General features: G+C 40.5%; 1 protein-coding gene across 3 annotated transcripts; it reads left to right on the forward strand.

Moving 5' to 3' along the window:
- Positions 1-857: 857 nt before the first annotated feature.
- Positions 858-24693, forward strand: LOC133128365 (nuclear receptor coactivator 7). 3 transcript variants are annotated; one of them, XM_061241795.1, is made up of 16 exons: positions 858-1048; positions 7487-7596; positions 10851-11083; positions 12119-12189; positions 12349-12456; positions 12557-12649; positions 13559-13681; positions 15215-15399; positions 15911-16569; positions 16880-17051; positions 17776-17923; positions 19337-19462; positions 19897-20049; positions 20333-20428; positions 20515-20588; positions 20697-24693. In XM_061241795.1, exons 2-16 carry the CDS (start codon positions 7562-7564, stop codon positions 20830-20832), a joined length of 2412 nt encoding a protein of 803 aa, XP_061097779.1. In that variant the 5' UTR covers positions 858-1048; positions 7487-7561; the 3' UTR covers positions 20833-24693. The 3 variants fall into 3 exon arrangements, with proteins under 3 accessions (XP_061097779.1, XP_061097780.1, XP_061097782.1); XM_061241796.1 differs by having other exon boundaries at positions 15944-16569; XM_061241798.1 differs by lacking the exon at positions 20333-20428.
- Positions 24694-26340: the final 1647 nt, after the last annotated feature.

Below are 26340 nucleotides of genomic sequence, written 5' to 3' on the forward strand. Positions count from 1 at the left end.
CACATTGTCAGTTTTCAATTGGATGCACAGTTGTGGAATGAGTCGCCTATACAACTAAATTGCAAACCGCAACATCTCTTTCTACTCTAACTTCAAACATAGGTTAAGGTCTACCCTTATGCATTATTTTTTTTTTTCTCCATCTCGATCTACTTCACCTTCTCTTCTCTTTTTGTCTCATATCTGTTTTAGCCTATACACCCATTACCACACGCTTACACTCCCATACCAAGCACCCACACATACACACACATGGCATTACTACCGAAAGCATATTTTTACGGTGAATGTTTCTTACTTTTTACTTTTTATACGTTTAAAATCTATCACACTTTGTGAGTTTTTTTTTCTTGCTGTTTTTTCCTCTTCTTTTACTTGTGTAAAATGCATATGTCTATCATTTAAGGGAGGACCCTTAGAAGGTTTTCTTTCCTCTCACCGATTGTCTTGCATCTTATAGATAATGTTATCCTTTTATGTTCTTATTGGCCTTTTTATTTTTTGTGCAAATAAATACATCTAATCAAATGACAAGAGAGAGGGACGGGTATACGAAACAGGATAGGCCTTCTGCGTTGGATAAGTGAACTCTAACATAAAGGGATCAATCTTTTTGAAGCCAAAGAAAACAGGCGTTGGTTAATCTTTCGGGGAATTTCAGATGTCTAGTTTGTCATGCGAATCTTGCTACTTGAACGTGTTATCGCTGGGCATGGTGCTTTTAAAACATATACTGTAACAAATACATGTTTTTTATTGTAACAAATACACAAACTGGACATGCTGTGGATCTTCCTCTGAGCTGCTCCCATGACGTCACCATGAAAAAGGTGGAGCTTGGAGCGTGAGGAGCAAACAGAACACAACACAGTCGAATTGTTGCGTTGGGTAAAAGCGGATGTCTGAGGGATGCCACAATCCGCTATCTATATGTTATTGTATTGGTTTTAGATCCATATCTTTTCTGGATAACATGGCTTACGAGTCTTCTCACATTGCATGTCGCGAGTAAGCCTGCTACTGTTCCCTGTAACCTAGATACGGCAATGTGAGTACAGCTACCTATAGACCTTGTCCTGCATGTTATTTTTTAAATTATTATGGGCTGTGTTATTGCGATATTTGCATACCAAATCTTTAAAATTCAAGACGAGAAATGACTTAATTGATTCTGGATGCAAAAAATTATAACCTGTATTTGGTTCGAGCCAATAGGCGAGCTATAGCATATTGCAAGCTCTGGAGCGCACACTCCAGGGAGGAGATGTCGCTTCACTTTGCTAATGTTAGCTACGTTAGCTATACTAGCTAGCCAGCTAAATGTATGGCAGATAACCAGATAGCTAACGCGATAAAAAGCTTTGCTTCGCTTTAGTTGCAGATGAGCTGAAACCATAGACTGGCTGAAACACACCATTCGGGCGAGGACTAGCTAGCTAACGTTCGCTAAGATATAGCTATGTATATAATTTCATAGCTAGCTATGAATTGCAGATTGCTAACCATGGTCATTTAAGTAAATTAGCTAGTGTTTTGCCACCACACAGTGTAACGTTTGCTTCCTAGCGGCTGTGCAATGCTTTTTGTCACTTACGGGATATTTGAAGTGATTGTCAGATTGACTTTCAGTTGATGTATTTCTACGTTTGCGAGTTCCTGAACCAGCTGCGAACGCTACGACATTATGGCACTGCGTCGAAAACGAGCTTGGTTGCTCGCTGAACGAATGTTGTTTAAGAACATTTTTATTTTATTATGGTAGCCAAGCTTCAGAATAAGACCTGCGGTAATTAATACAGAAACCATTTGGGGTGACTTGATGATAATTGTGTCCCCTAAATTTGTTTCGTTTTATTAGTAGGTTTTTTTATTTCTGTTGTTTGCCTGGAGTAAATTTGGAATTTGATCCGCTCGGAAATACAGCCCCTCATCTTAATCAACGTGTCGTTTAAATGCAGGCCATTTATCTGCCTGCATTGTTAATGCAAGCTAAGTGCAGAGAAGCAATTGGGTCCCAGCATCTCAATGCCTATCTTTACAATGCACTTCTAATTATTGCACAGAACGCCTCTTGTTCAGTGAATTGCATTTCTGTATTTGTACACTATAAGCACCAAATAGCGACACCCGAAATATCCATCCATCCATCCATCCATCCATTATCTTATCCCGCTTATCCTGAACAGGGTCGCAGGGGGGCTGGAGCCTATCCCAGCATACATTGGGCGAAAGGCAGGAATACACCCTGGACAGGTTGCCAGTCCATTCACTCACACATTCATACCTATAGGCAATTTAGACTCTCCAATCAGCCTAACCTGCATGTCTTTGGACTGTGGGAGGAAACCCACGCAGACACGGGGAGAACATGCAAACTTTGCACAGAGATGCCCCGGCCGACGGGGATTCGAACCCAGGACCTCCTTGCTGTGAGGCGGCAGTGCTACCCACAGCACCATCCGTGCCTCCCACCCCAAATATATTAGACCAATTATTTTAATTATAGAGGTTTTTCATGGAATTAAGCTGAAGATGAAGGTTGTTCATATAGTTTAAAGCTACAATAATGTACACCTTTCCAGCGTTTTATTTTAAGTCCTGATTATCCATGGTTTTAGGTACCAAAAACAAGACTGAGATCAATGAACCTCTGATTAGCGGGCTAGCGCGAATGGGCTGAACTGTTTTGAGTGCTTGGATTTGTTCCTGCTCCAAGGCGGGCCGTGCTGAAGCAATTGAGTGTATCGTTGTAATGTTAGACTTCACAGTCCAAACGGCTTGTCTAAATGCACATTTTCTTTAATATGGATTGTGTGGATTTATTTGAGGACGCAGTGTTTTGATACTTTCAATGTCTTCGTGGTACCTTCCGACTCCTTTATAATCCACATAGTAAGGGAAATGTCTTTTTTTCCACTATTTGAGACTTTTAAAAATGGACAAATTGATCACTGCTGAAGGAAACACCCAAAGTCATGCCGGTAAATTTGTTGTGTGACGTTACAGGGCGAACATAGAAAGCTCTGCTATTATACCTACCTAGGCTGAAAATATGAACAGCATTGAAATACTTTGATTCTGAATCAAAGGAAATGATCAATGACTCACTCTTAATCTGATGAGTCACTTGAATCTGTTTCAGAGGATTCTTCCCAAAGCCTGCATCAAGAGCCCAATGTAAAGCACTACTGTGACTTTTGGATAATTCAGTTTTTAGTTATTACCAAGAGCTATGAAGGTTGATGACAGGGCTGCACAGTTAATCGTATATTAATCAAAATCGCGATTTTGGCTGCGATATGGATGCAAATCTCATGATTACAGAATTCCATTTAGTATTCCTGCAATGTCAAAATCAAGCTAAACTGGTTGAAAACTGATAGCCTATTCCATGAAGGAGGGATGTCAATCCCAGATATGTCTGAGTGCTATAAGTGCACAGGCGAGTCAGAGGCATTCAGTTGGTCATAACTGGGCAGTCCTGCTCAACACAATGATTATGCTGATTCCTGAGAAACATGAGGTAGTGTCGTTAAAGTACAGATTTGTTTTCTGCTTTATGCAGTAGCTTTCAAACTGAAGGGGCCATTCCATGCCAACTCCAGAAGGTTGCACCACTGCACCTCTTGGTGTTGGTAGAAGATAAAGAGATGAGCAATTCCAGCATTATGGATTTGACATTTAAACAGAAAATTACACCCAAAATCTCTCAGTATAATGGCTCTTCTTACATCACAAAAAATGTTAATGCATATTTTCATGGCACCCACTTGGCTGAGTGGATTTAAAGTCTAATGTAGAACATTTGATATCCATGTAATGTAGGAGGCTTGGCTGAGCATAAAAATTCGACTGAAGTAATCACAAAGGAACTAGTAGATGAAAGAAAACGATCAACAGTTGACGACTTATACATTGTCATAATGAAACGTATATCTGACAGATTAGAAACACTCTTCAGGAGGCAGGCATGAATGTGTCAGTGACTGGTGCACAGCAGACTTCACAGACAGAACTACAGAGGCTTCACTGCAAGATGCTAACTACTAGTTGGCCACAAAAACAGGATGGCCATGTTACAGTTTGCTAAGTACATAAAAGAGCAGGCATGAGTTCTAAAAAAAACATCTTGTGGACAGATGAGACCAAGGTTGACTTGTATCAGAGTGATGGCAAGAGCAAGCGAGCAAACTGCAAACTAACAGAAGCCCAAGAACCAAAGCAACTGGCTAAGTCATCCATTGAATCTGAATCCAATTGTACACGCATTTCATATGCTGAGCAGAACATAAAGGCAACTAACCCCCCCCCCCCAAAAGGCAGAAGCTGAATCCAGTACAGACCTGGAAAAACAATACCAGAGAAGATATGTGACAAAGTAGTAAAAATGACTACTTTATTTCACATAACCTTAATATGTCCCAAAAAGTATGCTGTACTGAAATGGGAGACTACAGTGCAGTCCGGTAGTATTTGGACAGTATGCGGTACAATTACTGTTTTTTTGGCTCTATACTCCAGCATATTGGAATTGAAATGAAACCATGAATATGAAGTTAAAGTGCAGATTGTCATCTTTAATTTGAGGGGATTTACAGGAATGGCATCCCTTTTTATACATAGTCCCACCTTTTTGTTGGGGACCAAAAGTAATTGGACATTTGGCTTCTCTGCTGTTTCCTATTAGTCAGAGGTATTTAATTGCTTCCATAGTGCAGGTATAAGAAAGCTTTCAGTATCTAGTCTTGATTCTAGGATTTTGATTGCCTTTGGAGTCTGCCATTGGTGTTTGTCAAAATGAGGACCAGAATTGAGGCAATTAAAATCAAGAAAGCCATTGTGAGGCAGTCAGGGACATACGCCCGAACAATGTGCTTACCAAAATAAATAGCTTGGAACAACATCAAGGCCAAGTGTTAATAGAGTTTATAACCAACTTCATTTTGTATGGTCTGGTTGACATTACTATGGGATGAATTTGTGTGTAGAACAAGACAGACAGTAGATACATGAAAATACCTGTTTTCATATAAAATCTGCCACGGTTTGTGTAAATATTTATTTTTTAATTGAGTGGTTAACTGCTGCAATGTAGCAAAAAACCTGAAAAATGTAGAAATACAAAGCGACTTAAACAGGACAATGGGACAAAGTATTTCTTTATTGGCTCTGTACTCCACAATTTTAGAATTGTAGTCAAACAGTACACATGTGCTTAATGTATAGATTCTCAGAAGGAAACATACACATTCACCTTAGAGAAGTGGTTTCACTTTTTAAACAGTCCCCTCCAAAAGCATTGGAACAGCAAGATCACTTCCCGTGTTTTTGTTAAACACTGAAGACAATTGAGTTTAAGGTCAAAAGATGTACATGAGATGGTTGATCCAGTATTTCTGCTTTTATATCCTGGTATTTTTATCTAGATTTGTTAAACAACTTAGAACATATCACCTGTTGTATCAGACCACACAATTTTTAGGTGAGCAAAAGTATTGGAACATGTGACTGATAGGTGTTTCTTGTTGCCCAGATGTGTTCTGTTAGACGGATTGGCTGGACAATAAATATTATTGAATGTCTACTCTTGGTTTTAGCCTTCGGTTTTGCCTCTGAAGACTGCATTTGTGATAGAACTCTAAATCAACATGAAGACCAGAGAGCTGTCTTTGTGAGAAAAGCAAGCCATTTTGAAGCTTAGAAAAGTGGGGCAATTGAGTCATTGCACAAGCATTGGGGATAGCTTTTACAGCACTTGGAATATCCTGAAATAGAAAGAAACCGCTGGTGTACTGAGCAACAGACATTGAACAGGTCCACAAGGGAAAACAATAGCAGTTGATGACACCTGAGAGAGCTGTGAAGAAAAACATCAGTCAGCAACATCACATCCACTGGGCAAAAGAGAAGGTATCTCAGTCAACCGTTCAAAGAAGACATAGAGAGCATCAATATAGAGGTATACCAAAAGATGCAAACACAAATGTTAAGTGGTCAAGTTTGAACATATTCAAATTAATATGTATTTAAAGTGTACATACTTGAAGTGTAATTTTTGGCCAAAGTGACAGCTAGTTTGTAATTTGTATTTGTAAAAGTAGTTTGTATTTGTAATAGTAGCCTATTCTGAATAAATCAATGCTGTTTATTTGGAACATGCGTGGGTGAAAATGTGTGTTTAGGAACCGACAAGCATAGCCAAAATTCTCATTTCTTATCAGTTATCAGGAATTTTGGATCCGGTTCTAATTTTGAACCAGTTCTCGGATCCCAACCCTAGTATTCACATTACTTAACTTACTGTACTGTAGAAATGTTACTGAAGTATATCCCAAACACTATTTCACTTAGCATGGAATGTGTCATTATAGTCCTTCTATTAAATAGGCTAATTCCACATCATACAGATGTGCTCATTTTAAAAACTTGCTCATTGATTGATTGCTTGATTGATTCAGTTACTAATCCTTTCGGAAATTATTTTGCAGTCAGATGAGAACTGTATTTGTTGCCATATCTGTTGCATCCAATTAGGGTACTGGGTACAACCACTCTCAGAAGTGAAGTTTAGAAATGCATGTCACAAATTGAACTGCAGTCAATCGAGTAACACAGAAAAGAACCCCCTCCCCTGAAGTTGCGTAACTTGCAGGAGGAACAAAAAAAAATACTCACACAGCCAAGAAGAAAGGTTGCAGTCTGGAGTTCTGTATTAGACTTATTCTTTGGACTTATTGGTCTTCTGCTGCTGTAGCCCATCCTCTTCCCAGGAGATCAGAAGTTTCTGAGAAGCCAACCGGTCTGGCATCAACAGTCACTTGCATTTCTTCCCCATTCTGATGTTTGGTCTGAACAACAACGGACCCTCTTGACCATGTGTGCATGCGTTTATGCATCGAGTTGCTGCAACATGATTGGCAGATATTTGCATTAACAAGCTGGTGTACAAGTTTCCTGATAGTCACTGAGCCTATGTCTATTTATACAGATTTACCTCATGGCAATGTCCTGTATTTCCACATATCTCAGAACTGACTCAACAATCAGAACATTTGTTGTACTGCTTCTTATTCCATTTCCTCTTAAATGCACGCCATCACCTGGGGCTTCTATGGCAAAGCGGTGTTACTGTGTTAGCTGGTTAATTAGCTGGTTAGCTGGTGTTAGCTGGTTAATAATTAACTGTTTTATTCAGTGTGGATATCCATCTCGCATGGTAATCCTACTGTGTGATACAGGCCTTTTGAATTTGCCGTCTTCCTGCATGTGTACTTTTAACATACTGTCAGGTGCCTTATGACATTTTTATACTCATTTTATTTAAATTTTCCCAGTTTTATTGTTGTTTTGGAAAGCACAACATTCATATCTGAAATGCATTTAATAAATTAACTTGAAAATTATTATTCATTTTGCGATATTCAGAAACAACTCTTGTTTACTGTACTGTCAACATGTTTGATTTCTCCATATTTCCTTTCCCAAGGATTTGTATCTTTGGAAGACTAAGAACAGAGAGGTAAACATCTCGACCAAAAAGACTTGAATCCGCCGGGGTGTGATGGAGAAGGAGAGGAAGGCAGGGTATTTTGCCAGGTGAGAAATAAACTTCTTCACTGGGCTTTATGGTATTGTAACTGCATGTTTTGATAGGAACATCTGTTCTCTTCGTGCCATACTGTTGTATTGTAGTGATTTGGAGTGGTTTTCCTCCTTGTGCTGTGTGGTTAATTGAAAGGTTTTCTCTCTAAAAAAAAAAGAAAAGAATCTTAGTCGATTCCACATGCGGATAAATCATAAGCTGTATTTGGTTTGAGGCAGTATAAACTGTAAGCTCTGGAATGCACCGTCCAGGGAGGGGATGTTGCTTCACTTAATGCATTGCATTGTTCTGTGATGATTGTGGATTGAGGGTTTTTCCCTCCTCTATTGTGGTCATGGAAACTAGACAATGACAATTTTAAAGGTTTTTTTGTTTGTTTTGTTTTTGTTTTGCCATATGCACTGACAATACTTGCCAGCACCGGGGCACAAACCCAGTCCTCAGTGTGCCACTGCATCAAATAAAAGTCTGATGCCTTAGCCGTGCCCACCGAGGCACGCAGTGACAATTTTTGAATGTATTCGTAGGCCGTATTGAATCATTAATCAAGTCATTCCTTTTTATGTTATAGATCAGGTGTGTCAAACTCCAGTCCTGGAGGGCTGCAGTGTCTGCTGGTATTTGTGTTTTTCTTTCAGTCAGCAGCCAATTAAGGCCTTGAGAACAAGGTGTGTGAACTCTTTAGCCAATGAAAGACTTTGAAAAGTATCTCTCGTGCTGAAACAGATCAAAAACCAGCAGACACTGCGGCCCTCCAGGACTGGTGTTTGACACCCGTTATAGATCATTGCCCAAATCCTTCAATGCCTTCAAAGTTATGCACAGTACATTGCTAACATTTTACAATTTCATTTGTGATCATAACCCATATTTTATTTTAACAGTTGACAAAGCTGATTGTCACATAATGATAATTACATTCAACATTTAGCAGACAAACTTATCCAGACGGCAGTTTATATTATTTTATGTACAATAAAGACTTTATTGCAAATCTTGCAATCTGATGATAACTATATACCACTGCTATATTTCAAGTATCACTCCCGAAGCAGCCATTCAAGTCAAAATGAAAAACCGTTTGATTCTAGCCAATCGTCGTCAAATCACCATGCAACAATGTTGCCCAGGATTTGCAAGCTAGCAGGGACACAGAACGCATCGATGATGCAGAAATCATCGATGCGGGTCTTGATTTGCGAGGGAGATTTGTGTCTGTCAGCAGGCAGAAGTGCGAGAGCTCAAGGGTGACTGAAACTGGTGGACCGGAGAAAGCGGGACCGCTTCTCCAAATAATAAAATGGGTAGACCTGCGCAATGTGAAGCCACTGGGATCGTACAAATAAAGATAAAAAGGCATAAACTCTTGTTTACTCACTCAATGTAGCTTGCAAGCTAGCTAGCTAGCGAGTTTGGCAGAACAACGCTAGAGTTTACTAACGTCGACGTTGCAATCGCCTGGCACTATCTGCCAGTAGCAGGAACTATTTTCAATGCATTATGCTACCCTGCTGCTCCATAACATAACCAATATCATACAACAGTTAGTTCCGGCCTCGTAGTTTGATTGGCTGAGAGACATTTAACTTAACAAAAAACATAACATAACATAGCTTTGTTTATGTTTGGTTGATTAATTGTCTCAGGGATATCATTAACGCTCCGTTCTGTCGTAAAAAAATAATAAATCAATCTGAGGTGAATCTGCGGTACTGTATCGTTCTTTAATCCTATTTTTAAATCTATTAATGTGTTGGTAAAACTGTTGTATAATTGCAATAATGCACTCAAAAATAATTGTGAGAATGTCACGGCTGTCCTTCCTTCGCTGGCCGAAGGCTTATCTTACGGTAAGGCTTATCTCCTTCTCGTGTATTATTGCATAATTTTATAACGGTTGAAAGATCAATATCTCTTTATATGCATGCATCCATACTTTCTAGACGCTACACTTTGATTTTTCCATCTTAATTATCTTTGGTCTGGAAGTGTTCTTCGCCAGGTCCGTGTCACTGTTGTCAATTAACTCAGGTGGATGTCGTTTTTTTAAGTAGCTCTGAGGAAAATGAATAATGTTATGTAAAATAAAGGACTGCTGCCTTGGCCGATCTTGTGAGGATCTTGACTGAGAGCTGACTATTCAGACAAGTTGGTCCAGGTAGAGACTTAATGCAAGAGTCACGTCCACCTAATCAGTGCTTATTTGCTCTGCTCTTGCCCACTGATAATCCCAGACATGAACTGGGAGGAAGGGGAAGCAAACATTGAAGTCAACGCACTGCAGGTTTCTGATCCTGTTAATGATTTATGAGATAGGTGACTTGATAGGTGGCAAAAAAGCAGATGTGCTGAGCCTCAATGCATATTTATTGTTGGGAATTGGGAGAGCAAAATATTGAAAGGAGAGTAGTAGTGGGTTGTTATTGTATTTGACAGATGCATTATAGTGGGTGTTGGTTGGCACTTTCTTTCAGAATAGCAAATTGAAATGGGCTTGTCTACTGACTACTGATTTTGGTGTTGCTATGTTGCGCTATTTCTGTGTTATGGATACCCTTAAGAAATTACCATAAAAAGCTTCTTTTTTCTGTAAGAATAACTCCATTTAAATCCAACAGATCCTCACACAAGACCACTCATTATGTCTTTAATTTAGAAGCATGCATGCTTTTTCTAATTTAAAGACTGTACATTTAATTAAATTTGAATTAAACCTCAAAATTGCCCATTGACTTAACATGGGGAGACACAATGCTAACATGAATGAGGCTAATCTAAAGTTTTAAATAAACAAACAAACATGAGACCCTTGTCTGGCTGTAGCAGTTGTCAGAGATCTGTGCTGATACACCTTGATGGAGAGAAGGCTGCTGTTTGTGTAAGGACTGATGAATTTCATTTCCTGTTTTTCCAGGCTTTCAGCAACTGCTAACATTTCACTAAAAAGTATTTTTTTGTGATTCATTTCATTTTTACTAATACCTGATTGCAATGGTTTTAAGTTTTAAGTGTGCAGCTGCTGCTCCTTTCCTAACTGAGGGTTTTGTTATTAATGTATAATTATTAAGCTAAGGCTGTCATATGTAGTGTTAAAATGTATAGTTAAAGAACTGAATTGAATTACTTATTATTTCTCTTCTGGCTTCTTAACCAGTTCATTTAGAAGTGCATTGTAACAAGTAAGTTAGCAGGACTGTTGTCACGAGAGCACTACAGTGAATATGTAAACCCCTTATATATCTCTCAGGTTGAAGAGGAAGAAGCAGACCAAACAAGGCCATTCACAGTCAATGGCAGTGGGTCAGAGCCACTCAAAACCATCACAAACAGGTCTCCCAAACACCGCCCAAGATCAGGAGAAGAGAGCGCCCTCTGCAGTTGTCGGCTTGAACACCCCTAGACCAGCGATCACATCTGCAGACCTCCAGGGCAAGTCCCAGGATGAGGGCTGCCCCAGTAGTCCTGTCCTGGACAATCCAGGTAGTCTTACTCTGTCTGTGCAGGGTTTACAGTCTACTAAAGCCCTGAACACACACTTTTGTAAAGCGTACAGAGGCAAATAAATAAATAAATAAATAATTTACCTCACAGTAGATTTTGGCTACCTTTGACTAACAGTAGTATTGTTAGTATTGTTGCCTTAAAACATTGAGAGTCTATGGATGGACAGCACTGTACTGGATAGTTGAAGATTGGAAAAATGTTTCCAGCACCTTGTTGAAAGAATTTGTGCTGTTCTGAGGGGAAAGTGAGTTCCTACCTAGTACAACTGATGATTATCATTCATAATAAAAATGTTACACGATTTTCTTCAGGATTTACATGACACTACATTATGTTCCATACGACTGTAAAAAATGCAAACTCTACATTTTTGCTAATACCATGTGACATCGTTAACAAGGTAGTTCATCTTAAAAAGAGGTAAAGTGTAGAACTGCAGTAAGCAGGAAGCCAGTAAAGACCGAGTCTGGTGCCTATATGTAACAAACGCCTTACAAGAATACAAAAGGCCCTGAACTTCACATGCACCTCACATCCTGGTGAGTCAGCAGTTAAAGTATATCCAACATGTCCTCAATTTCATGCCATCGTGTTTCCTGGGAAGAGGGAAAAGGGAAAGAAAAACAGCATAAGCATTTTCATGCTTTACCGTATTACAGTGTTACATCACAATATAATGTTGACAAAACCTTGTGTCTATGGGCACCTGGCAGTTCAGGGACAGTGATGTGTGATTGAGCACTACTGGCATGGTTTTTGTCAGCACTACACTTCACTTTCATTTCTTGAGAACAGTCATCAAAAAGGAAAAGAAAGATGAGGAGAGCATTGATTTTTGTCGGTGGTGGAGCTTCTGGTTTTCCACTACATACAATATGGCAGCTGGACTGGGCTCAGTATAAATTATGATTAGGCCTATATGAATCAGGTGGAAGGAAAGCAGCTCTCCAGGTGGAATATGATTACAAGAAGGATAAATGTTTTCCCCTCTTCCCTCCCACCCCCTGTAAGATGACATTGCAAGCTCGAAATGCCAGATGAAGAGGGGCAGGAGGAAACCCCCGGGAACGGTTGAATATGCGGTGAGTGCCCCCCTCCCCAACACGCACAGAGAAACCCTAACCCTTCATAACAATCTTTAATCAGGCCACCAATACTGACACCACACCATAGTTCTCGCTTGAAGTTCTGCTGGATTACGCATCACACTGACACACTCCACCTGTCACTTCTTCCTAAAGGTGGGGCCCCTGGACACTCTGAACAGCATCGCGCTGAACTTCAACGTCACCCCGAACAAACTAGTGCAGCTGAACCGTCTCTTCTCCCGCAGTGTGGTCGCAGGGCAGGTGAGCTCTCATCTGCTAAAATCTTTCCTCAAATTTGGCTAGGTTGTCACCCAAGCTTCATCATTTACCTCATCTAACTTGCTGTCTCCTGCATCAACAGATTTTGTTTGTCCCCGATGTTGGCCCATCAGCACCAGGCCTTGATAGCGCCGAGCCCAAAACCTCCTCAGAACAGGGTCACAGCAAGCTGCTGGTAGGAGACCTCTTGGTCACACTTCCTTCCCCAGCCAGTGTCTGTGAGCCCCGACACCCAGATAACATTGTCAGCGATTAAAGGCGGACCAAGCATAACCCTTCCTCCTGAAGCTCACAGAAAAACAATGATTAGAGCATCATCTTTCTCAATATTGCTTGATGTCCACCTTCCTTGAGTCTTTTTATTGAAAAGAGCACATCATTGCATCCTCCATCATCAGCACTTCTACTGGATTAGATCAGTGGCTGGGCTGTCAATAGTCTGGCGCCATTCTGTCCACATCAGCACCAGCCTCCTTTAATTATGCATTATGAGGCAAATTAAGCATTTCCATATCTTCTTTCCAGTTCATGTATTTAAATTAGTAACTAATAAAAGTAACTAATGCTCTTAAGGACGCAATATGATAGCAAGCCTAACTTGGTTTTCGAGATGAAAGCAATCCATGTGGAGTTGTACGTAGCAGGGACGCCATGTTATGATTGTTTTCTGTGTCCAATGTCCATTGAAACAAGGGACATATTCCAGAGTCACATCGCAATGGGCAATACTGCATTATGTTTAGGGGAAGGATTTCTGGGACTCATCCATTTCTTTTCTTTTTTACAAGCAATCCATAATGATTACGATCAGGCAGGTTGTCTGCGGCGTAAGTCCACAGCAGCGCTTCCATTTACTGCAAAGCTTGGGCAAAGTGCATCATTAACAAGAAGCATGACAGGGTAATATTTTAAAAGGCAGTGTAGGCGCCGGGAAGATCGCAAAACTACCCACTCTGCGTCACTACGTCATTCAGTTATTCAGACAGACTCAACAACGGGGTAAAGCAAGTGACGTTCCTGCGTTTGGGTGCTGTTTGAATGTGTCTGTTCTGGATGCCGTGTTGAATGCGCCGTCTCTGTGCAGGATAACCCGCTATGCGGGGAGGTGAAGCCTCTCCACAGGATGCTCTCCCCAGCGTCGGAAGACGAGGAGCCGGTCACAGTCAAATTCCTGAAGATGAGCTGCAGATACTTCACGGATGGCATGGTACATTATGAAATCACGACGGCGCAGAACCTGGTCAGGGGACGTGAGGGCATCTCTGCAGGGTCACTCACAGGTCATGTGGGTAGGGAGGAAGGCTGTAGAGGAAGTAGAACAATATATTTTTCTTTATGTCAACATTTCCTGTGAAGAGACCAAAACCTACAATGCTTTTGTCCAACTTTCAAAACTGTCTGGCTTTTTCCTACCCTATTTGGCACTTAGCCCAGAAGCCATTCTTTCAAATTGTGTGGCAAAATCAAGTCCAGCTCAGAACTGCATATTTAAAATGCTGCCTATTATGACAAAAAACATTGACAGTGTAGTTTTTACTAAATTTACTTCAAAATTGCAAATTGTTCATTTTGATGGAGTCTATTTTCAGTATGCCATGCATTTGTATACATTCGATAATTTCCAAATGTCAATAAGCTATTTCTGTCACTACACAAACTTTCAGTAAAAAGGCCCGATTTGTCGTAATGTCGAGTGATGACTACCAGGATATTGCCAGTATTTGGCGTTGGCAAGATGGAAAATTCTTGTTGGTAGGATAATTTAATTGCAAGTTTTGGTTCTTTCACTTGGTCATAAGAAAAATATAAAAATATGCCATCCTCATCCTTTGAACATATTTTTCAGTTGACAAGAAAATCTCATCATAGAACCTCAGCTAAAATGTCAAAAGGAAGTATACACATTACTGAAATTTAACATTGTTGTAACACAACAGCTCTCGCAAAGTGTTTCTTCCTTCCTTTTTCGCAAAACTGTCCAGTCAAAGGCTTATTCACCATTTTTCAAGTCAGCAGTGATCACTCTGCCTGATGCCTGTCTGGTAGTAGTTCTCTGTATGGCAGAATGTATTTTAAAATGTGATCAGTGTGCTGTTTGTTGGCAAAATATTTTTAAAGCAAATTGCAAATGATCTTGTTTGTGGATAGTAATAGCTAGCTAACATGACACCATTATTGCTGAAAGTCACCTGCAGCTAACTTTAGCTAGCTAGCTGTATATACTTCTGGTTATTTTTCATGGTCTAGTTGGTTTACAATCAAACTAATGTTTGCTAGCATATCTATTACGATGGTGTCATGGTAGCAGAGATTAATTTGCTTTAAAAATGTTTCACAAATGAATAATTTTCCAGTCTCTGAGCTTGTGGTGCGATTTACTTTGCACGCTCAAGGTGCATTTCAGTCATTTTAAGCAAGACCAAAAATACAGCTACAAACAGCAGCTACATAATGTCAGCATTTGGTGCATAGAACGTTTGCCAGTCTAAACGCTGTTATTACAGATTGTTTTTTGCATACCCCTGAAGACATTTCCACACATTTTTGGACACGCTGGTCTAATCAATGCAACCTAAATAATTCATTTCCGATGTAGAGCTGGTGCATATGACCATATTCTGTTCTCTACCAAAACCTCAGAGTGGAGGAAAAATCGACTGATCTATGGTATCAGAAGCTGATTTTTTTTTCCGACCGTTCCCAGTCTCCCTCTTAACCTCTCTCTGTATGTTGGTCGCAGGGTGTGGTTGGTGGAGTGATGATTGTGACACCCAACAACATCATGTTTGACCCACACAAGTCGGACCCCCTAGTGATCGAGCACGGGTGCGAGGAGTACGGACTCATATGCCCCATGGAAGAAGTGTTGTCCATCGCACTGTATGATGACATCTCCCGCATGGAGCTGAAGGACGCGCTGCCATCGTAAGGACCTGAGGCAGCAACTCCCCTCCAGTGCTCTCTGTCTTTCAGTCTTTTCTCTCTTCATCCACTCCTCCCTTGATCCTCTCTGTCATCTATTTCTCCAACTCCATGTTTTACTCTACCTTTTTCCACATTTCTTTGTCTCAATTAATCGTTTTAGTTCACTCTTGCTACCATTTAACCTCTCTCTTCAATGAAGCAGTCTGCTCTCTGGGCACAGTGTCTTAAATGGTCAACTGGTCTTAAATCATCACACATCTATTGCTTAAACATTTTCATTCTCAGTTGTTTTATCATTATTTTCTTTTTATTATTATTAGCATCAGTAGTAGTATTGCCATTATTAGCATTATCATTTTGTTGTCATTCTTTTCAGTATTATGGCCATTCGTACTGTTCTATTGTTTTGAGTATCAGTATTAGTTTTCCATTTTCCCATGTTTTTATTTTTTGCATTTTCGGTTTTGATTTTTCCATCATCCTTCTTGGTCACCCCTATCCCCCCATGCAGAGACCTACCACAGGGTCTGTGTCCCCTGTACAGGCCTGGGACTTGGGGCGACATGCCCTCAGAGCGAGACCTCAACCCCTTCAGCCGCTTCCAGAGCCCAAACCGGGACAAGCGGCCCATCGTCCTGGACCACATCGACGCCATCGTGACGGAAACGGGCGACCGCGAGGTAGCCGAGAACTCCTCACCAGACGAGGGCTTCACCGAGCTGGAGCCGGAGTCTGGAAGCAACATGGGGGTAAGCGTGGAGGAGCCTGAGGAGAGCCCTGCACCACAGGGAGGGAAGGAATCCCAGCCACTAGCAGACCCAAACCAGCCAGAGACGGTGGAGGAGGAGATGGAGAAGGTACCTGGACAGAACACCCCTGCTGATAAGAACGTATCACCAAGCGGGTTTGCTCTTGGGGAAAATGTCACAGGAACTAAGCATCCTGGGAAATGTAACAAAGAAGCAGACCAACCCAAAGACACAGACTCTACAGGGACAGAGAAGCTGCTGAATGGAGGTACTGAGTGTGCAGAGGCAACAGGATGCCAGACGGAGTTGAGCCTCAATGAACATGCAGCGGATTCTGGGAAATGTAGTCCACCGAGACCAAACCAAGCCATCGAGGAGATGAACTCTTGGCTGAGGGAGAGGATGCAGGCACCAATTGAAGGTAATAAACAAATCGCGGAGTAAGCTCAGTTCAAATATTGTTTACCAAGAGTGTGGTATTCTACCATTGGAGACTAAATTATATGGATAACTTGAACTGTGACCTTACTTTGAGTTTGTTTTTCCAACTGAGAAAAACAGTTTTATTCATTTTAAATGAGGTCATTCAGGCATTATTCATGGGATATCCATGAGTTTTTTTTTCAATTCATGTCATGGTTTTGTGTCTGAAAAACATCTTGAGTGTGGTATTGCATGGACGTTATGTACAGTATGCTTGTATGTTATGTTGTTATGTCCCCTTTTTGTAGATATGCTCCTGAATAAGGAGGACAAGAGCAAGACTCCGCCGATGTTCCTGTGCTTCAAGGTTGGCAAGCCTATGAGGAAGTCCTTTGCCATTGGCCGAATGTCAAGCCCCACCCACCAATATGGTAGGAGCAGAAAGCAGCCAGAGTATTGGTTTGCTGTCCCTCAGGAAAGGTGAGGCTCGTCAGTGCAGCAACTCACGTGCAACAATGTACAATTGCGAAATGCAATGTTACGAAAATTGTCTCATAAAATACAAACATTTTTGTGATTAATTGCAATTATATAGCAGTTTTAATACATTTATAAATTAAAAACAATACTTCAAACTTTTGTATTATTATGCTGTTTTAACAACAGAAAGGCGCTTCTGAAGTGTTGCAAGGTTATGAGTTTGATATCTCTGATACAATGAATTGGCCGAGTGTAAACGGCATAGCGGATTGGTAACAAGGTTTTGCAAAGTTAGGAGTGACTTATCATGAGATAATGACACTCTTTAGAATGTCTCAGCCAATCACAATGCGCAGTCGGAAATAACTGTAATAAATCGCTGCAGGCACAAGTGTTTTTTTTTTGTTGCTAATTTGATATTTTTACATGAAATAATTCTACAAAACTGCATACAGCCAGACATACTCCAGCCAGAACACAGCACAGTCACATCAGGTGGCAGGTGGTTTCCTATTCAATTTTGTCACTACAGCTATCCCCATGACAGACGAACCCTTACATTTAAGACAGTGGAACCTCACAGTTAACAGGCAGTCATTAATCTCGTACACCATCTCTGGGCATGTGTGTGTGTGTGTGTGTGTGTGTGTCTGTGCATCTGCATGTACATGGTTTTGGGGACCTCCCATAGTAGTCCATCTCTTCTGTTTGTCTGATTGATTAGGGTGGACCAACTATACAACTTCTTCGTCCAGTGGTCTCCAGATGTGTACGGGAAGGACTCTAGAGAGGCTGGGTTTGTGGTGGTGGAGAAGGAGGAGCTGGACATGATTGACAACTTCTTCAGTGACCCCACCCCCAAAGGCTGGGAGGTGAGCCGCCACTGTTCATTGGTCATTTTCATGGACCAATCTACACATAAAACACATTAACATTAAATACAGTGAACTGAAGATTGGCAACACCAATATAGTCCATTAATAGAGTACTGAACCACCATATGTGGCCAGCATGGCCTGTCTGCACCATGGCAGTCTACCAGCATCAGGACTTATGCAGGAGCAATACGACACCACCCTTCACTGACAAATTCGGCCAACTTGCACTTAGTTGACGAGAGTGGAAAATACTACGTCAGGCTTCGTTCCTCGGTATACCGTAAATTCTCGATTGGGTTCAGATCTGGTGACCATGGAGACTGATACATGGATAACATCAGTGCCGTGCTCCTTGAACCACTGTGTGACTGCTCATGCCGTGGGAACTGGGGCATTTTCATGTTGAACCCCTCTGCAGGGAAGAAATGCTTTAATGAAGGGTGGCGATGATCACTCGCGACCATTAAGTAGCCATTGGTTTCAGCCTAAATGCATTCAAACCATGTCAGATGCCATGCAAAGAAATACAGTGAGTTTGTTGTGTGAGAGCACATTGGTTACAGTATATGCAGTTAAATGCAAATGTATTGGGACTGTTTGGTTGTTTTTCCTCTGTACTATTTTCTATTTCAAAACAAATGACGACTGAGGTTTATTTCATGTGGTTTTCTAAGCACATTGAACTCCAGTCACCAAGCACTTTATTCGGAACATTTTTACTTTATTGCACCTACTTAGTCATGTGACTATCTAATCAGCCAATTGTGTGGCAGCAGTGCAGTGCATATGGGCATGTAGATACGGGTCAGGAGCTTCAGTTAATGTTCACATCAACCATCAGAATGGGGAAAAAAAGTGATCTGAGTGACTCTGACTGTGGAATGATTGTTGGTGGCAGATAGGATGGTTTGAGTATTTCAGAAACTGCCGATCTCCTGGGATTTTCACGTGCACTAGTCTTTAGAGTACTGCAAAGTATGGTGCAGCAGTTCAGCAGACAGAAACGCTTTGTTAATGACAGACATCAGAGGAGAATGGCCAGACTGGTCAAAGCTGACAGGAAGGTGACAGTAATGCAAATAACACATTACAACAGTGGTATGCAGAAGAGCATCTCTGGTGCATTCAACCATGCTTGGAGCAGTTTGAACAGTCATTTAGGGACTCCTTTCTCCATCTCATGCAGCTTCTGCTTTTGACCTGTAACATGAGGTTTTGATCTCTTGGACTGTTTTTGATCATACGGTTTTGGTTTAGGCTGTGTGGTTGGGAGTTTCTGCACTGCTGACATTTGACTGTGTGCATTTGGGTCTCGACCACCCGTTTGAGTTCTGGCCGCGCGGTTACAGCTCCGACCGTGCCGGCGGGTCGGCTTCTGACCGTGTGGTTTGCGGTCGTCCCGCCCAGATCATCACGGTGAACGAGGCGAAGCGGCGTCAGAGCCTGGGGAGCTTTGAGGACGAGGAGCCGCTGGACCTGCTGCCCGTGCTGACCGATGACAGCCTGCTGCTTCAAGCGGCCCAGATTGAGAAGGTTCGCCCTGGTCCCTGAACCATAGACCTGAATGCCGCACACAAACCTGAATGACCACATCAAAATGCACTTTTTCCTGAATTTTGTCTTCAAAACCATACGAGCATATCTAAGTATATATTCCCAAAAATGTATACAATTGTAATGGTTGTATCTATTTTTTTATTTTCCATCCACTTCCTGGTCAACAAGATTTTTATGAGATTTGACGTGAGTGTGTATTTAGATCAAATGTCTGTTTATTTTCATTCCCCTCCTATCAATATCCTTTCAGTCGTCAAATCGACTGCTGACCTTCCAAAAATTAGCCCTGAAAAATCCGTTTCACTTGCTTATGCGCCATTTCGCGGAAGCTAGTGCTGCTTTAACTTCCGTCTTTAAGCCCAAGAGTCCATTAACCCTTCAGCCTTTCCCCAAATGTTCTCCACCCACAGCTGGCCTATCACTTGCCAGCACGCACTCAAGGGTATCCATGGCAACTAATGTACAGCACAGCAGTGCATGGAACAAGCCTGAAGACACTGTACAGGAACCTGGCTGACCTGGACTGCCCTGTACTGCTTGTCCTTAAGGACATGGACAACCAGGTACATTGCACTCCACACAAACCTGCTTCACACACCCTCACCATGTGTATACACTCTTATCACGCCTTTACCAATACGTGCACAACTTCATCACATGTAGCGTACAGACCTGTGTCTTGCGCACATCTTCGTGCTACTTGCAAACACAACTTTGTTACAAAATTCCACAACTGTAATGCTCTTACTTCTGTCTGCTCGCTCCCTCTTCTCTTTCTCCCCTCACCCTCCCTCTCTGTTTCTCTCCATTTGCTTTTCCTTGAGGTGTTTTTTCTTTCTTCCTCAGGTTTTTGGGGCATTCTCGACACACCCGTTCAGAGTCAGTGAGCACTGCTATGGCACAGGGGAGACCTTCCTGTTCAGCTTCAGCCCAGAGATTAAGGCACACTGTCCTTTATCTTCTCACTCTTTTATTTTGTATAGGCTTGTTTCGTGACGTGTAAAGTTGAAATTGGGCTTTTCCCGCAGGTCTTCCAATGGACCGGGGAAAACTCCTACTTCGTGAAGGGAAACACAGATTCTCTACAGCTGGGAGGAGGGGGGTGAGTGTTGCCCGTGCCTCGTCGTTCAGTTCTCTGAAATATCACTATGACTTTCAGATACTTTCAAATGAAGTTTTTATGCGAGTCTTATTTGCTGCATGATTTCAGGGGTCACTTTGGCTTGTGGTTGGACGCTGACCTGTATCACGGTTCCAGCTCCACCTGCTCCACCTTCCGCAACCAGCCTCTCTCTGCCGAACAGGACTTCACTGTGCAGGACCTTGAGGTCTGGGCCTTCCAGTAAATGCCTTTAGTTCTGGGCTAAGACTGTTTCCAGTAATCCCCACTCACACACACGAAAAGTCCACTTGCTTCTTGTCTATACCGGTGTCCAGCTCTCGCTTATCCCAGCATGCAACAGACCCAAGTTCAAACCACTACATGCAGAGCAAGGACAAGTCTACTGGAATGTCACATTTAAACCCAACATGGCTTCAGACTGTGAGGAGGAATTGTTTACAGAATTATATCACAATTAGCTAAGGGCTGCTTAATTTCCCGGCAGGTATAATCAATGTATTCCGCAGCTGGTAAATGTAAAATCAGTGGTAAATGTAAAACTGCTTCTAAAAACAAGTTTGCTCGTAAATGTAAAAAGAAAAACAGTAAATGCCATTAGAAGTGGAAAAAACTGCATATTAAATTATAGTATATGCATATTGGGTCACAAAACTTATATTGGGTCACATGAAAAATGTTCATTCTTTTGCTTTTAAGTTCCCATGAAAAACCAAGGCAAGATTCATGGAACATGCGCAGAACTTCAATTTTGTATGTATCACAGGTATATCAGATGATGAATGCCCATTGTTCAGAAATCGGATGTTTGTGCCTGTTCATGTTGATAAGCATAAGAAAACATTCTGGCAAACATATCTGTGCAGTCTCTATAGACGCACCCTCTCCTGAAGGCATGATTAACCAAGTAATCCAAAAGCAGCAAATACACCATTGTTGAGCGATTGGCTTGGCTGCACTCTTGTGGGTCTATATTGTGTCATTAATTATCAATCACTTTCATAAATAAACAAAATTCATTTCATGTGTTCCCAACATGGTTATAATCGAGAACTAGGATGAAAGCTAGGTATCAAAACAAATAGCAACCCCACTCCTAAAACTATGAACAAAAATAAAAAGATTTTAAGTCCAAATTGAAATGTTAACTAGGTTATATATTTGAGGTTATTTGATCAAGTTTAAATGAATAGCCTGTTTATACCTACTATAATTGCATTGATGGACCTGTTGTTTATATGAGGTCTGTACATACTTTCATTGACTTTGCATGAATAAAACATTGTAAATAGTAACCTCTTCTCCATATATGCCTTTGTGCATGATTTCAAGTGCATTTTGATTGGACAAAAATGAAACAAATTCTGATGATAAAAAATTAAAGTTTTCCTGGAAGATCAAATACGATCGTATGCATGTTTCACGAATAATATCCATTATACCTATACTTTAATTGACATTAATCAACATGACCAGCATTTTTACATTGAATGAAAATGTACACTTTCCTGCCACTTGTTTTACATTTAGGGTGAGTTTTACATTTACAAGTTTTACATTGTGCGAACGTACAAGCAAATGTAAAATTGCGGATTTACATTTACCATTAAAAATGCTTTTTATATTTACTGGTTTTACTTTTACAAGCAAATATGTTTTTACAGTGATCATTGTATGTTTATTTTTTATGTTTTTACTGGTGAACACCATGGCGTTGACCTGTTTGTGTCATGGTGTTTGGATTATCGAATTAAGGAACCAAATATTTTATTGTTTCGCTTGTTATGTTTATTGCAGTTTTTTGTTATGTTCACTAAGATATACATGAAATGTTATACAAAGTTTTTGTTATTTTCTTTGCAAAAAGTTAATTTTGTTTGTCAATTACACCACCATATTTTCATGGTTCATTCCCAAACTGAAATCTAGGGTTGATTATTTTGAATGACTTTATTTTTAGCATTTATATTTGTCATGACTGAAAGCTTTTTTGTTTGCGTTTTTCAAAGGGGTTGTGCAATTTATTTTTCCACAAAATGTATTTTTTATCAATTTAGTTTTATATTAGCAACAGGGATTTAATTAACTTCAGGCCCACCCACTTTTCCCCCATGTGTCCAATGGTAACACCCTTCAGGAAATTGAGGGAAACACTCTTCGGTTAAACCATCTGATAATATCTCAATAATGAGTTTCTGATTTATCATGGAGAATGTTCTGTTACCAGGAATATTCTTTGTTGTAACAAAATGGAGAAGGCTGAACTTACTTGTGTATGTCATCAGTTTACATAGGGTTTCCACAGTCTTATCCAAGAAGGGCTAGTGTGGATGCAGGCCTGTGTGTACCGACTCTATTGGGATAAATTTAGGGATTTGGTCACTTTCTGTAGCATAGGTTAGTATTGTGATGTTACTGAAATGTAATTTCAGTTTACATTATTCCTCATCCAAAGGGGTTGGGGGGGATGGCAGCATCACCAGCATGCACACTGCCTTACACATATTTCAGTTAGGTAGTATGTGAAACCCACATACTGGCTAAAAACAAAAAACCCACCTATAGCATTTTCATTTATTTAGTCCGGTTTTTGCTATTTTTGTGGTTTCCGAAGAGGTCATGTATGTGCTGTATATGTCTCACTTTCTTGTTGTTGCGACAACTGCCTCCCAGAAATTCCAGATACTGAACTGATACGTTACTGAAGCATAAGTTAATTGAGATGAATTTGTAGACGACATCGAGTTTTGAGATGGGCTTGAGATGGGCTCTATGCGAATGAATGATCCACTAAACTGTCCTACCCAAATTCACTGCCTCAAATACAGATGTACATAAATGAGAGGAAAGTAAAGTTTTCAGTATTAACGTCCCTCCTTGCCCTTGGAAAATTTTTTTAATGCTTATGGGGGCAACTGTTCAGATTTTTGGGCCATATAAGTACACATTCCCTAAGATACTGGGACATTTAGAGATTCTGTGGAATAAAAGCACCCCCAAGGGGTCTTTGTCCCACCTCTGCTGCTATGTCCTGTGACAACTTTTAGTTTTTGTTTGAACATAAAACATTCTACAGAACAGTGTAACTGCCATCATACCAAGAGAGAAGGGAACTTGTGCGTCACAGCAATCTAAGATTGATTGACAGCAAAGCGATGAATGGTTTGAATAGGACTGTCACAATAAATATGTAATTTGTCAACAATGCATTTGCCGACATTTTTGACTGACCTCAAATGGTTTATTTTTACACTTCAGAAATAGATAATGACACCATAGTGATATAGGCAATGAAGAATCTTCTTAAGAAGATACATAGATGTATATTGACCAAATCATGGACATCCCATTTTGTGATCGTTGTCAATTGCAACGGCAAAATGGAGTACATACCTATAGAGATTTACACGTTAGCTTTGTTTTAGCTATATTTCAACGTTAAGTAGAGCTTCATTTTGCGTAAGTGCTGTGTGACAAATTTGGGCTGTCATTTACTCACCATTGCTAGAACATGCTAGCGTGACAAATTATTTCACTGAAAACATGTTCAGTGTTTGTTTGTTCTGCTGTGTTTGGAATTTAAGGATCAAAATCAGAATTGACGCATTTTATTTTGCAGTAACATGAAATCTTGATGAATATACAAATTCAACTCAAGTTCAGCGAATATATTATATATATATATATATATATATATATATATATATATATTTTTTTTGGACTGATATCCCTAGCATTTAGCTGTTCATCACAAACATTCTATTGGCATGTCCTGCCCAGCTCCAATTTCTCACCATCACCTATAAGACCTTTTGTCATGTTTTCATAGTAATTGTTATGTCTTGTCAACTGTATCTCGCATCATTACCAGTTTTATTTTGCCTCATATAAAATGCAACTTCCTCCATCTACAAAACATTTCCAAATAATGTGGAATGTTGTCCAGACTTAAAGTGCACTGTTTTGTTCTATATTCCATATGTGTGAAGCCAAAACTTATGTAATCTGTGGTATTGCTGAGACTATATTTGCGGTGTTGTCCAAAATATTTGAATGTGAAATAAACTGAATTAGTGACAAATTCTAATTTCTCTTGCTGCGAACTCATTTGGTGTTGAACTATTTTTGCAACAATCTGATTTTATAATATCAACACACTAGTATGTGCATATACCAACACATTATGACCACCAGCCTATGTATTTTTGTTGGCCAGATGTTGGTCCTCCACGTGCCACCAAAACAGCTCTGACCCGCCGAGGCATGGGCTCTGGCACCAAGATGTTTGCAGCTGATCCTTTTAAGTCCTGTGAGTTGTGAGGGGAAGCCTCCATGGATCGGACTTGTTCCAGCACATCTCACAGATCGCATTGCCCGATCACATTGAGATCTGGGGAATTTGGAGGCCTGAGCAACACCTTGAACTGTTCATCGTTTTCCTCAAACCATTCCTGAACAATTATCCTGCTAAAAGAGGCCACTGCCTTTGGGAAAACATGTTGCCATGAAGGGGTATACCTGGTCCACAACAATGTTTAAAGCACGTATCAAATTGACGTCCAAATTGATGTCCGGGCCCAGCAGGGTTTCCCAGCAGAACGTTGCCCGGAGCATCACACTTCCTCCACAAGTGTCTTCCCACAGTGTATCCCGGTGCCATCTCTTCCCCAAGTAATCGGCGAACATCTGTCTGGCCGTCCACATGATATAAAAGAAAATGGGACTCATCAGACCAGGCGACCTTCTTCCATTGCTCCAAGGTTGATAGTTTGTCCCTTCTCGAACCACTGTCAATAGGTTCCAATGCTGGCCAGGAACACTCCACAAGCCTTGCCGTTTTGGAGATGCTCTGACCCAGTCATCTGGTGATGACGTGTTTGAGGACAAGCAGGCATAGCAACCCATTAATTTTTTGCTGTAAAACACAGGGGTTAAACTCAGCCTAGATGACATGGCATCCATTAAAAAATATGCTGCTGTCCAGTCAATATCAGTTTTCATAAAGATTAGATGGTTGACCTGTAACTGAAGAAAAAACTGGGTTGCACCTGCTGTACACTTCAGTTCAGACGTAGCCTAGTTAGCTATAACTTTATATCCTACTAATACCCTTAATTATGTATGACTAACATAAAAGCGGTGACACAATGGAAATAAGCTAACAGTCCTATAGGTTACACCTACACTCAGCAAGTATAATCACAGTCACTCACTAAAACATATTTTCTGCACACCTCATTTTTTGGCAAAACCATGCCATTTTGCAACTAAGTAGAGGTTTCATTTATGGATATGTTATTTCAGTAGCGATATACAGTCCCCTCCAAAAGTTTTGGAACAGCAAGCGGAATTCCTTTGTTTTTGCAATACACTGAATATATTTGGGGTTGAGATGAAAAGATGAGTATGAGACAAGAATTCGGAATTTAGCTTTGAAATTGCACCATATCAAATAATATCGAAATAATTTAACCCATCTAGGTGTAAATGCCAGGAAATAAAATAAAAGCTGAAATTCTGAACTATTGTCTTATGTTCACCACAAATGTATTCACTGTACATCAAAATCTTTTTAATTTTTTTTATTGTAGACCACTATGTGATTAAAATAATTTTCAAGGGATACACTGAATTTATCATTCACTACCCCTAACATGATGTGTACAAGCTGTGTGCACTTGCCAATTGATTAATCTGATTGTTAGCACATTTGTTAATCAAGGCAAACTAATGA

Source organism: Conger conger, chromosome 5 (assembly GCF_963514075.1).
Source record: "Conger conger chromosome 5, fConCon1.1, whole genome shotgun sequence".
NCBI lineage: Eukaryota > Metazoa > Chordata > Actinopteri > Anguilliformes > Congridae > Conger > Conger conger.

Excerpts from the sequence above, each read along its gene's own strand:
- LOC133128365 (XM_061241795.1), top strand. The coding sequence starts at position 7,562 with ATGGAGAAGGAGAGGAAGGCAGGGTATTTTGCCAG. Across the intron at positions 12,650-13,558 it reads AGGGTCACAGCAAGCTGCTG|GATAACCCGCTATGCGGGGA; the intron begins GTAGGAGACCTC and ends GTCTCTGTGCAG. Across the intron at positions 19,463-19,896 it reads AAGCGGCCCAGATTGAGAAG|CTGGCCTATCACTTGCCAGC; the intron begins GTTCGCCCTGGT and ends CTCCACCCACAG.